Genomic DNA, 13694 nt, shown 5'->3' on the forward strand with positions numbered 1-13694 from the left:
GCGGGGGCCCGCGCGCCGCAACGGGAGAGGCCGCAGCGGAGGGAGGCCCGCATACCACAAAAAAAAAATAAAATAAAGAGCTCATAGACATAGATAAATAACTAGGTAGCGTCAATATAATCGGGAAAGACCAGAGGGCATCATGAACAAAATCTAAGGCAGATGTGGTAAGTCAGAGAGGGCCACCAAGGAGGAAGTGAAACCTAAAAAACCTTCTTGCCAGGGGGAGATTAGAGGAAAGAATCTTAGCAGAGGGAACAGAAGCGGTAACACAAGAAAGAGCAATGAAGCGGGGGGCAAGGTAGAAACGAACAAGCTGAATTAGGAAAGCTGAAGCAAGATGCAAGAGGGCGAGTAGCCAAAGACAAGATGGAGCAGCAAGCCAGGGCGGACCCTGAAGCCGCCGTTTGGACTCGGGATGTTCTCATAACATCGATGTAGAGTTACTGAGGAGTGGAGGGAGAGTCAGGCAAGGGAGGCACCCACCAAATGTGCATTTTAGAAATCACTCTGACCTACTGTAACAGGGAACTGTGCTCAGCATTCTGTAATAACCTAAATGGGAAAAGAATTTGAAAAAGAATAGATAGGTGTATAATACACGTATCACTGAATCACTTTGCTGAACACCTGAGACTAACACAACATTGTTAATCAACTATACTCCAGTATAAAATGAAAATTTAAAAAAGGGCAGATCATTCTGGTTACAGTGTGGGAGATGACTGCGGAGCAGTCCTGGGGTCAGAAGAAACAACTCATAGGCTGTGGCAGTGCGTTAGATGGGAGTTCCTGGTGACTGGAGCTAAGGGGGTAGCAGCAGAAATGGACTAAAGAGGAAAGATGAGAGACACTCACCGGGGAGAAACAGCAGGAGGTGGCATGGTCCTATGTGACCTGAGGATGAGGGAAAGTTGACAGATGATGCCCAGGCACTGGCTCGAAAAACTAGGAGGGCAATGGTGCCTGTCCCCCAAAGGAAAGCACATGTTTCCAGATAAAGGCTGTGCTCAGCTTGGGATATCCTGCCCTTTTGGTGTCTGTGGGACAGCCACAGGGTCAAGTCTTCTAGGCTGTTGGATATTTGGGTCCGGCGTTCAGGAGAGAGACGGAGCCTGGAGATTTCCATTAGGGAGTCAGGACATGGTAAGATATGAAAGTCAAAGCAGCAGACAAGATCACAGGATGAGAACGCATTGGGAAGAGAAGCTGGGAAGAGAATTCTGAAGAAAATCAATACTGAAAGGACACATTGAAGGAAATGAGCCCACAAAACATCGTAGGAGGAACAGCCAGAGAAGCGAAGGGAAACCAGGAGAGCATGTACAATGGAAAGTGAAAGAAGAACTTATGTCAATAAGGAGGAAGTTGTCAGCTGCATCACCCGCTTCTGGGAAGCCAAGTAAGGTAAGAACCCAAAAGTATCCATCAGGTTCGATACCAATGGATCACTGTCTCCCTGGCGAGAGCTGTTCAGTGGAATGATGGGTGCAGAAGACAGCCTGTGGTGGGGTAAAGGTGTATTGACAATTCTTTCAAGATAGGAGTATGACTCAAGGGAGATGTACAGTCAGGGGATGTTTCTAAGGGGGGAGAGACTTAAACGTGTTTACATGCAACTGGCAAGGCGCTAATAGAATAAGTAAGATCATAAATGACGGTGAAGAGAAGAGGTGATTGAAAGAGTGAGGCACGAGGGGATGACATTCAGAGCCCAGTGGGATGAACCGGTCTTTGAGAGGAATGGGGCCAGAAAAGGAACAATAATAGGAGGGGAATGCAGAAGCAATACGAAAAGCAAACCCAGGATTTTCATCAATCAATCAATCAGTCAGCAGCCAAACAAGGAATATACCACCTAGGAGGAGAGAGTTTCCTTGTTCACTCACGTTTCTGCTCTAACCACAGCCTATTAGCACAGCGAACTGGAGTACAGGAGTTCAAACAACAGAAAAGGGAGAAAAATCCTCAGCTCTGCCCCACGACTACGATATAACTTTTTAAAAAACCACTTGACTTCACGCACCTTTGAACGAAAACATATACATTTACCAGCTTAGTATGAGCAGTCTAAAAGGAGGCTCGCTTCTGTCAGAGATGGACCACAGAATGTCCAGAGTACCTAATTCCAAGTATTTATTAAGCACATATCTTCAAGGGCTGTCCCAAGAGAATAAGAATAATTTCTTACATTTGAGTGGAGCTTGACCAGTAATTACTCTGCTGCATCTAGAATGCTTGGCGAGACTGTTTAAAACACAGATCCCTAGAGCCCATCCTGAGATTATTTCACTACATCCGGGACAGAGCCTGGGAATCTATATTTGTATCAGGGTCCCGGATGATGCCAGAGGAGAATTTGGAAACCCAATGCTGTATATCAAAGAGCAAACCTTCTTGTACATCATCTAATTTAGAACATGTACCAGGTGTCAGAGTACTCAGGTTGGTGAAAATTGAAACAAAAACAAACACTGCCAGCTCGGTAAATGAAACAGTGACCACTGTTCATGCAGGCACTGAGCCAGGCAAGGTGCATCTAACGAGTATCCATTAAGCACCAAACGCCATGCTCGGCAAAGGGACTACAGATTTGAACTAGATTTGGGGCTTTTCCTCAAATGATTCTTAGTCTATTAAGGAGGAAAGAGAAGAAAATCTAACAATGATACCAATTTGGTCTTATAAGTGTTTCGATACATCTCGTGACCAATACATACATGAAACTATGGGAGCATAAAAAAACGCTCTCAATTAGAATGGTGAGGGGACAGACATATGGGAGGACCTGATGCATGAAGGGATTATAAATTTTGAGTCAAAGCTAGATGAAGCAGGTGGGGAAAGACATTTTCAGAAGGCAGAGCTAACGGCATGTGTGTAAAAGTGACCCAGGGCTACCCAGAGCTCCACCATCACTATCATGCAAAAGGCATGCACTCTCCTAAAATCTGGAGCGAACACAGTGGAGAGACTAACAGTGGGCTGAAACATCTTTGTATAATCCACGTCCGGCAAAATACTAAACCTTCAAGTGCTGAAGGTTTTTACCTGGAGAACATTCTCGAGTCTTTAATGGCAAAATGATAAGAAGCCACTAAAAATACTTTAATAAGAACATCCAGTTACAGGAAGGAACTCAGAAAATGTGAAAATGTGGAAGCCAAACTTGGAAGAGGTCACATAAGAAGAAATGGATAGTCAGAGTGTCAGTGCATGCCAAGAGGTTAAGGGGAAGCAGGTCACTAGGAATCTCTTTAGTCTTAGCTACCATTTTTTGTGATCCAAAAGAAGTAGAAGGCAGGTGAGATATTTAGAAAGATGGGTAAGTTAGTCACAACAAAACTAATGGAAATTTAGAGAAAAAAAAATAGTAGGGAGACATGGGGTAGTACCTAGAGGGTACCACAGATGCATCCATTGTTGATTTCTTTAAAAACTGGGTGATATGAACATGCTGTGACCTTGCAGGAATCCCATGAATGGAAAGACATCTTAACCGTGAGAACAGACACTAAGAGAGAAAGGGCAGGGGAAGGATGGGATATTTGGTGTTCCAACATAGGTCTAAAATTAAAGGAGAGAATACCTATCAGGATAGACTAACTGCTATTACAAATAGCCACAACATTTTTGGGGTGGCTTAACTCATTAAGACTTATTTCTCCCTCACATCACAATGCAATGCAGATAGTCATTGAGGAACCCGGACTTCCCTCCATCTAGTGGTGCCTCCATCTTTCAGAACCTTGGAGTTCTACCATGAATCCTCTACATATGGCCAAATGGGGAAAGAAAGTGCAGAGAAGGTCATGTTCATGGTTTCAGCTTCTGGAGCCAATGCTGTCAGTGGCTTACTAAACTTCTACCCACATCCCACTGGCCAGACTCCATCACATGGTACCTACCTAAGGGCACATTACGGGGGGACATGTCATTCAGCTGTGTGCTCAGAAGGAAAGGAAATGGGGTTGGTGGAGCCACTGCACTGCCTCTGCCCCAGGTGGGTACAGAGTGTTCTTTAGAAGATATCAGGATGAGTATGCTCACTGCCTAAGGCAGGCAAGGACAGGGAAAGGGACAGTTCCCAAAAGGTTAAATGCTAAAATAGGGCATACAATAAAATAGGCAGCTGTATTGAACAATACTTGTGTATGTTTGAAATATATTTTGCTTAAAATTGTTGCACTAAAGAGCTGCAGGTTCATATAATAAAAAAACAAACTAGAAAATCATAAAGCCATTATAACTGAAAGTAATCTAGATTCATTCATTCATTTGCTCTGCACGGATTTAGCAAATATGTATTGAGTGCATACCATATGCCAGTCATTGTGCTTGTAGTACAAAGACAAAATGAGCAAAATAGACATGATTCCTGACCTAGTTCATCTTACAACCTAGAGGGAATACAGATAACAAAATATGTAACTTCAAGGGAACGTGATTATTCACCCCTATCTCTAATTTTGTTGCAATCATAATAACAAATGACAACTCTCTTAAGTTTACACATGCAAAGACGAGCAGACATTTTTATCTCCGAGAGGTTACAATCTTCTGAGTCACATAAACTTCCCTGCTCATAAAGGAAAGTTTTTTTCCAGAAATTTCTGTAGCTTTTTGAGGTGTGAAAGAAAGAAACAAACATGCGCATACAATTAAAAGCAGAAAAAACATTTTTAGCAAGCAATGATATAAAGCAGATGGAGAGAATGAACACTCCTTCTGAACCCCTACCTAGAGGGCCAATTTTAAAGGATGACAGTTTGAGCCAAGGACCTGGTCAGTAAAATCTGGGAGAAAGTATTTCATACAGTGCTAAAGAAGGAACCAAGAGGAAAATAAGGAGGATGATACACCAGATGGCACCAAAAGAAAAGGTAACACACATATAATTGACTCCTTATCACTCCTCTGCTTACCATTGTCCATATATATTCCTCAAACCATGAAGTATTCACTTAAAAACAATTCAAAATACTATGGGATACAGGATGTAATCAGCCCCAGGGCTCACACACAGAAATCTATACAGAGTTGCAGACTTTCAGTTAGTCTCAGGATAGACAGAGCAATCACCACCTTAAGACAGAAGCAGTGCCACACCCTGGCCAGGGACGGCCTTGGACACTTCATCTAGGGTTAACTTTTGCCTGGGGCAAAGGAGAGACAGAACTGGACAGTCATCATAGCAAGTAGGACATGGGACCCTCTCCTCTCTCCTCTCTTCCAACAACAACAACAACAACAACAATAATAACACGTAGCATTGATTGAAAGCTTCCTATGTGCCAAGCATACTTGCCTGCATGAACTCACAACGCAATGAGATAGATACTATTTACCCACAACTTACATATGAAGAAACTGACTCCTGGAAAAGTTAAGTAACTTACTCAAAGTTATCCAGAGCCAAAATATTGAAGTAGAATTCAAACTACAGTAGTTGGCTTCTTGAGTCTGCTCTTTTGATGACTGTATTCTGCCTCTGGTGACACTGTATTTCCTCAGTGTGAAAGAAGGCAGGATGGGGTAAGAAATAATAGACAAAACGATTAGCAAACAATATTTTGTAATGAAAATAAAAATTGGGTTTTCTAATATAGATATCTGATTGGCCTATTTCTTACTTTGTTATCCTTCTAATTGCCAAAATGTCAAAAAGAGTAGATGCATGTTCCTTAGTTTACTTTTAGTTCTTTCTTCCCCACGCCTCAGAGACTTAATGTGTTCTCTGCCTTCTGTTTCAAGGGGACCACGGGGTGGTGGGGGGTGGGGAGGGGATTCTCAGGGCATTTATTTTCCCTGGTGATTACTAAAGCAGTAAGCCTCTTATCCTGGCAGGGGGAGGGGATGGAAAGGAGATTCAAAATATTGCATATTGATATTTCAAACTTTTGGCACTGTATCTCAAAGCCCTGACAACATTTTATGTTAATTATCCTTTTGAATGAAGGGAAGTTAAGCAAAGAAGAGCAGCCTGCTTACTCTGTAGTCTGGAGTAGGGCGGAATAGGACAGGTAGGACAGAACACAGCATCCCATGCAAATATGTTGTAAATGTTTGTGCACAGGATTTGATATTGGGATGGACAGAGGATAAAAAAAATTATTCAGTGTCAAGCCCTGAGCTACTTTCATTGAGCTCCTCTCAGACACCAGTAATGAACTCTTCAGATACTCCTCGCAGAGATCCCTGAAGTCCAGTTTATAACGAGGCCAATAACTCACTTTTGATCTCTGAAGCCACTTGTTCGATTCTCCGGACTTCAGGGCCAAAATGAGTTGTTTATTATTTATAGCAAGTATAAAAAAGGTCATCACAAGCTGTGGTCAGTTCCAAGGATAACAAATTTTTTTTTTTTTTTTGCGGTACGCGGGCCTCTCGCTGCTGTGGCCTCTCCCGTTGCGGAGCACAGGCTCCGGACGCGCAGGCCCAGCGGCCATGGTTCACGGGCCGAGCCGCTCCGCGGCATGTGGGATCCTCCTGGACCGGGTCACGAACCCGCGTCCCCTGCATCGGCAGGCAGACTCTCAACCACTGCGCCACCAGGGAAGCCTCAATGGCAAAATTTTTTAAAAGATTTATGCACATCAAATATATACAGATGGTCATTTTAAAGCCACTTTTTCCATCAATACTTATTAACCATCTAATCTGATAAATCACTGTATTTGGAGGCTGTGGGGTATACAGAGGTCTTCAGAAAGCAAACATGAACTGGAGACTCTGCAATTTAAGCAGAATCATCTATCAAAAATTTTTTTTATAATATGTATCAGTCCTCATGTAACCTGGGGCTGATCAGCTAACTTCTCTGGAACACCAGTTTTCTTACCTTATGCAACACGATTTTATTCATTCAACCAACAGTAGAGCTAGGTTAAAGACTGGTCCTGAAATCCCACAGACCCTGGATAGATGGCTGGCGCTGGTATTTGGGCCTCAGTTTCTCATTTGTTGCAATGGGGATGTTAGTGAATCCCCTACAGAGGCAGGGAGATTAAGTCATTTACTTAAACACCAAAACGTAGTGCCTGGCAACTTGTAAGTGGTCAACACTTGTTGACTGTTTTCATTTTCCTTACTGCTGATGGAACCCATTCTATACCAGTGCTGTTAAAAAGGTCCAGAATACAAAATTATGTAGAACACAAGTCAATCCTCAAGGTATTCACTTTGTAAAGAGGAAGAAAGTCAACAGAGATGTGTAATAAAATGGGATGAGAGCACTAAGAGTTTGTACCAGCTGCCAAGGGGGAGCAAAGAGGAAGCACCCAGTTTTCCCTGGGTAAAGAGAGTAGGCTCCACCGAGAAGCTGCTGGAGCCCAACCTTGAAAGTAGAACTAGATGTCAAAGAACTCTTCAGGACTTAACGTTATAAGCTTTTTAAACTGTTGATCTAAAATTTCACATGTGTGAAAGTCATCTTTCAGCATCCCATATCCAGAGCACATTCTTTAACTTTCCATCCAGGAATGCAATCATTAATTACTGCTGGACACCCTTCTCCTACGAAACCAAACAAAAATCCCTTAGCAATGGCAGTTCTGGGGGTTGGAAAACAAGATTATGTCCCACTGTCGACATTCGTGATGCGCCCCCTTCACAGACAGACCATTGGAGGCCAAACTCAGGCCCAGTCAGGGAGAGGGTTGGTCAAGGCTCCGACTTTTCATTCGCGTTTGACACCGCGCTCCTTTTAAACCAGGCGCCAGTGCTGGGTCAGCAGCTTCACACAGGTCAAAGGAGATGAACCGAACACCAAAGGCACAATTTCAAAGGGATCGGTGCCCGGCAGGAAACAGTCTGTGCGCCGAGGACCAGCCCAGGGGCCTTCAGGAACCCAGGCTCAGGGGTCCTCAGCAGGGCCCCGGGTGCCCGCCTCTGACAACGTCGTTCCCCGCCCGGGGCCGCGCAAAAGGCTCGGGGTGCGCGGGGGGAACAGAGAACGCGGGTGGACGGCGCGCCCAGTCACGATCGGTAGGCGAAGCTGCTGGATGGAAGCGGGCCGAGCCCCCGTACGGAAGCGCCCCGCCCCTGGCGCGCTCCCGGCCGGCGCTCACACCTAGCTCCCGGGGGCGGCGCGCGCTCCGGTGTGCGGGGGCAGGGCGGGGCGGGGCGGGGCGGAGCGCGCGCTGGAGACCCGCCCCTGCTCCCCTCCCCCTCCGGCGGAGATTGACGAGCCCTGGGCGTCCGCCCCAACCAATGAGCGCGTCCGGGGGCGGGCCCTGGAGCCAGCTGCTTTGGCTACTTAGAGTCGTCGGCTGGGCTGTAGGAAACGAGAACGGAGTCGGGACTGCCCAGGTGGAGCAGGCGCCCCTGCCAACGCGGACCGGCAGGCGCACGGGCATCGCGGCGGGGACCGCACCGCACGGATCCGCGCGGGGCAGAGCCGAGCCGCAGCCCCACGCGCCGCCCAGGACACGCTCGTCACCACCACCTCCGCAGCACCCATGGGGACCAGGAGACTTTAAAGGAGTTTGGGGTCTCGGGAGCAGGGAAATCACGGGTACGAAGAGGCAGCTGTCTTTGCCTTGGAAACGTGTTTTCTTCGTCCGATTGTTTGGACCCTGTGCCGGGTAGGAGGGAGAGGGGACTTCTGGCTGAAAGTGGGCCTCGCCACACAACCCGCACCCACACCGGCACACACACACCGCACTGGCTTCCCCCATCCTCCCCTTGCCTCTTTGTTAGGTTATTTTAGACAGAGCAGCCTCGCCCTGGCGCAGCCAGATTGACTCTGCTGGGGAGAAGGCGAGAGAAGTAAGGGGCAGAGTGCACCTGCCTGTGTGGGCAAGTGTGCCCGGGTGCGTGGGTGTACGTGCACTGGCGAGCGTGCCAGCGTGGGGTTGGAATCGTGTACGAAGGTGGGGGTCTGAGTGTGTCGTCGCGAAGGTTTGTCATTGTACGTGACATCAGCACACCGGTGTACCAGCCTGTCAGTGTCTGGACTCCAAGTGTGCAAAATGTTGCTGGTGTCAAGTGGGTGCCCGTGAGCGTGTCCGATGGTCGTTGCGCGAGGCGCTGTCGGGGAGGAGCAGGGACCTAGGGTAAAACTGAAAGGTGGGCTGGGGAGGGGGGCGGCTGAAAATGTGAGCGCCGCGCGCTCCGAGCTCGGGGGCCTGAGGCGCTCCTCCTTTCCTCCAACCCACCCCTCCGGCCCTTCCTGGGTGTCCCGACTCCCACGCTGCCACACCCCGCGCTGTCCTTCCCACTGGGACCCCGCACGCCCTCCCGCGCTCCCGCCTCGTCTCTTGTGGGCGTTGGGCCGGTTTCCCGTACAAGGTCCGAGGCTGCGTGGTGGCGTCCGCTCGCGCCCGCCCGACTGCCGGCTCCCGTCCCGGTCCTGGCCCCGGGGAGGCGGTTGACTCCAGTACAGGCGCGCGGGCGGCCAGGTCCCGGGGGCACTGCGCGTCCTGGGGAGGGGCAGCGCGACTCTGATCGTGTCTCTGCGTCTCCTCTGTGCTTCCGCAGATCCCCGCTTCTGGCCCCGGCCTCGCCGCGTCATTGATGGGCAACCAACTGGACCGCATCACCCACCTTAGCTACAGCGAGTTGCCCACCGGGGACCCGTCGGGGATCGAGAAGGACGAGCTGCGGGTCGGGGTCGCCTACTTCTTCTCGGATGAGGAGGAGGACCTGGACGAACGAGGCCAGCCCGACAAGTTTGGCGTGAAGGCCTCCCCGGGCCGCGCTCCCTGCCCGGAGAGCCCTAGCCGTCGCCGCCACCACCACCTGCTGCACCAGCTGGTCCTCAACGAAACTCACTTCTCCGCCTTTCGGGGCCAGGAATGCATCTTTTCCAAAATGAGCGGCGGCCCTCAGGGCGCCGACCTGAGCGTCTACGCGGTCACGGCGCTGCCCGCGCTCTGCGAGCCCGGCGACCTGCTGGAGCTGCTGTGCCTGCAGCCCGCGCCAGAGCCGCCCGCGCCCGCCCCGCACTGGGCCGTCTACGTGGGTGGCGGGCAGATCATCCACCTGCACCAAGGCGAGATCCGCCAGGACAGCCTGTACGAGGCGGGCGCGGCCAACGTGGGCCGGGTGGTGAATAGCTGGTACCGCTACCGCCCGCTGGTGGCCGAGCTGGTGGTGCAGAACGCCTGCGGCCACCTGGGCCTCAAGAGCGAGGAGATCTGCTGGACGAACTCGGAGAGCTTCGCCGCTTGGTGCCGCTTCGGCAAGCGGGAGTTCAAGGCGGGAGGGGAGGTGCCGGCCGGCACGCAGACCCCGCAGCAGCAGTACTATCTCAAGGTGCACCTGGGTGAGAACAAGGTGCACACGGCCAGGTTTCACAGCCTGGAAGACCTCATCCGCGAGAAGCGCCGCATCGACGCCAGCGGCCGCCTGCGTGTGCTCCAGGAGCTCGCCGACCTTGTGGACGACAAGGAGTAGCCTGGGGGGAGCCGCCCGCCCCTCCAGTCTCCCCGCGCCCCGCTCCCTCCCCCGCACGCGGGCTTCCAGGCCGGCGATTCAGCACCCCCCGACCCCCTTGAGTGGCCGCCGGCAGCGGCCAGCGCCCGGGCTGCAGCCTCGCATCTTTCTGGCAAGTGGCAGGTAGTCCCAGGAACTGGCCCCGGGACTGAAGGGGCCGCGCCCGCCCGGCTGAGACCCCCAGTGGTGATGCTGGTGTTGGGAGACCCAGCGTGCGCTTGCCCCTTGAGTTGTAAGTGGGGAGAGGAGAACGGGCCTAGGGGAGCAGGGACAAGGCCTCCCCCCAAGAGTCATTGGTCTAGTGACTTAACACCCGACCTACTAGAAGGGGACCATCACCGCCCCAAACGTGCACACACAGACCGGTGGGAGGTGAGAATTGATCCTTTCAGGGCACAGTTCAGCTCCAGTATGGATGTGTCCCCAGACTGCAGGATTTCCAAGAAATCGAGCCTGTCCCTCATGCACTTGTGAATAATTCCACTAGGGATCAAGCACTTCGGGACTCCGGGTTATCCCGAGGCTGCCCGGGACTTTTTCAGCTCTCCAGTCCCTGGTCTCCTGACATTGTATCCCAGGCTCCGGGCTAAGCTAGACAGTGTTTGCTTCCCGTTCTTTCCACCGAGGGAAGCGAACGCCACTCCCCTCCGGCATTTGCCTGTGAGTCTCCCTTGCTGGCAGAAGGGATGCCTTCCCGGTCCCCGGAGGATAATGGCGCAGCGAATTTGATGAGGAGAGCCGGCCCCGCCCCCCGGCCAGGAGAAGGCTCGCCAGGTGTCCGCGAACTTGAATCTGTGAAAAGGGCGCTTGTTCTCAACCCTAGATGGCTCCCTCCTTGGGCTGCGTTTCAAAAATAACCACAGTTTTAAAGGGTTTGGAGGAGACGGAGGGGAAAGACATGGCAACATTCCAGAAACCAGCATTATTACAGCACCATAGCCAGTGTATTTAGTTTGGCTTTTCCTAACACAGAAATCTCAGAAGGTGGGGAAGTGGAAATAAAGTCTTAAAATCGAGAGAGCAGTTGTCCAACTATGTCAACAAAGCCTATCGTGTTGATGTTTTTTTATTGACCATTTTAGCAACATGCTAATAAAATTTCAAATTGAAATTTTTATTTTCATGGCTTTAATCCATGATAGTTTAAATACTGGGGGCCATTAAGAGTGGATTTAGCTAAGAGCTTAGCTAACATTGCCTTTTCACTCTATTTTTCTCAAACCTTACGAGAATTCTGTTTTTGAATATTGTAGTTAATTTTTTGGCTTTAACGGCAGCCCTAGTAATGGTGGAGTTGTTAATCCATGTGTATATTGTGCTGACTTTCCGTCAGTTAAGGGGTTTACTGCTTCGTTGGAAATTGCTAGCAGGTTCCATGATGTTAATTTCTCGATGTTGTATACCACTACCATTCCACATTCGCATTTCTATTTTTCTTCCTCTCCCCCTGATCTTCTTAAAAAACGAATGTAGAATTGGTGGCTTTTTCCCCCTTCTCTTCAGCCAGCCCCACAATTCATTCCTGAAAACCGGAAGGAACTTCTAGGATCAGGACGATCGTATGGTTTTCAAAAAATTAAGGCTGTTTGAAACCCCTTCCTTGGGTAAGGACTTACCAACTTCTCTCCTGTGCTGCAGCCCCAGCCTGATTAACTGTTACTTGATTCAATGTGGGTCAGACACACCTCCAGCATCTACGTCCCATCCCTTCCAGGGGAATTTGTCAAATAACGGTGTTTAGCTAATTGTTGCAAGCAGTCGCCTACTGACAGTTGTGATGTAGTTGGACAGCAAATACTATGGCCAAAGCCAGTTTCTTGGCATTTCAAAAATAATGCAATAAAAACTAGTCGAGGTTAGCTGCGACTGGAAATGCCTTTCTTTTGTTTGTTTTCATGGTAAAATGATTCATCTCTGTTTTGTTTTTTGGTTTTCAGCCTGGATTCATTCCCTGATCTTGACTCAAAAGGTCAGCTCAATGAACTATGAACTAGAGTATTTTTCTTAAGCCTACTGAGTGATTTATTTTTAAAAAAATGTTTAAATGCCTATGCTTTTCTTTCAGCACATACAACAGCAAAACTTTTGTAATAACGAACTTAACATCTGCATGTATGGAGAACTGGAAATCATTTATTTCCCTAACTTATTCCCCTTTCAAACAACAGATGTCGGATCCTAAACCGAAATTCTTTATTGTATCTACACAGCCCACATTCTTTACTGTGTCCTCCTACTGTATCTTGGCTCTCTGCTGTATTAAATACCATCCTAAGCATTTGTTCGAACAGGACTCCTTCTTGACATTTTGTCTTCTACCTGTCACTCAGAGGGTGGGACTTTAGCAAAAGAAATGAATGGTCTCTCACACCTGAGATTTATTTCCTCTGATGGCACATAATCTGATTTTGCTCTTACTAAGAGGGTCACTATAACAGAGGCTTAGCTTGATACTTGCTGAGACTAGATTAGCAATAAAAATAAGAGTTTGGCAGCCACAGTAGCACTCATGACTATATTGGTCTATTAAGGATTGGGTTGATGATGATACTTCTACAAATTCACAATAGAAAAACACTAGTTACAAAGGGAACTTGAAAGGTCTGTATATTCCTTATATTACTCCTGAAATATTTGTTATCTGTTGGTCAATGTTAATAATAACCAGTGGCAGAATAATTCTAATTGTAGCACGCATGAAGAGGCTATTATCAAGATATCGTCTAATAGTTTTCTGCTGGAAAACGTGTCCATTTTTAGGACGTTCTCAATGGGAATGACAGCAAGAAGGTGGAAGGTCTCTTGGAAGATGGTACCAGTAGACTTGATTTTTATTATGAGCAGATACAATATCTCGATGTTATCAGAGTTCTAGAAACTAAGCCAAAAGCCTCCTGACATTTTAATAGAAGTCAGGGATTTAGTCTGGGTTTTCATTATCCTCAAGAGAACAGAGCTTCATAGTAACTTTCATGATATTGAGTGTGGCCTAGCTGGTGGTCGGTCCCGTCGGTGATGTGGTGTAGAAGAAAACTATCCATAGACCCCCATTCTTTCGCACTTTCAGAAGGTGATTCTGAAAAGCAAACTACTAAAAAAAGATGAATATTTTTACTTCAAGGAGTGCTTTGCTACACATTTGGTAATTAAGAAAAAAAAAAAGGAGGTGGAATGGGGAGAAGGGAGGTTAGGCTTACTGTAAACAAAACCAGTCCTGAAACACTGCTATTCTCAAAGTATATCTTTGTATATAAAAA

The 13694-nt window shown here is 48.4% G+C and overlaps 1 protein-coding gene across 2 annotated transcripts; it reads left to right on the forward strand.

Annotated features, from left to right (window-relative positions):
* The first annotated feature begins 8293 nt into the window (after positions 1–8293).
* Positions 8294–11893, forward strand: LRATD1 (LRAT domain containing 1). 2 transcript variants are annotated; one of them, XM_007129158.3, is made up of 2 exons: positions 8294–8515; positions 9481–11893. In XM_007129158.3, the coding sequence occupies exon 2, from the start codon at positions 9517–9519 to the stop codon at positions 10396–10398; it is 882 nt and encodes a 293-aa protein (XP_007129220.1). In that variant the 5' UTR covers positions 8294–8515; positions 9481–9516; the 3' UTR covers positions 10399–11893. The 2 variants fall into 2 exon arrangements, with proteins under 2 accessions (XP_007129220.1, XP_028352946.1); XM_028497145.1 differs by lacking the exon at positions 8294–8515 and adding an exon at positions 8531–8585.
* The last annotated feature ends 1801 nt before the right edge of the window (positions 11894–13694 follow it).

This window comes from Physeter macrocephalus, chromosome 12, assembly GCF_002837175.3.
Source record: "Physeter macrocephalus isolate SW-GA chromosome 12, ASM283717v5, whole genome shotgun sequence".
Taxonomy (NCBI): Eukaryota; Metazoa; Chordata; class Mammalia; order Artiodactyla; family Physeteridae; genus Physeter; species Physeter macrocephalus.

Bases quoted from the DNA above. Each gene is read 5' to 3' on its own strand.
- LRATD1 (XM_007129158.3), top strand. From the start codon at position 9,517: ATGGGCAACCAACTGGACCGCATCACCCACCTTAGCTACAGCGAGTTG.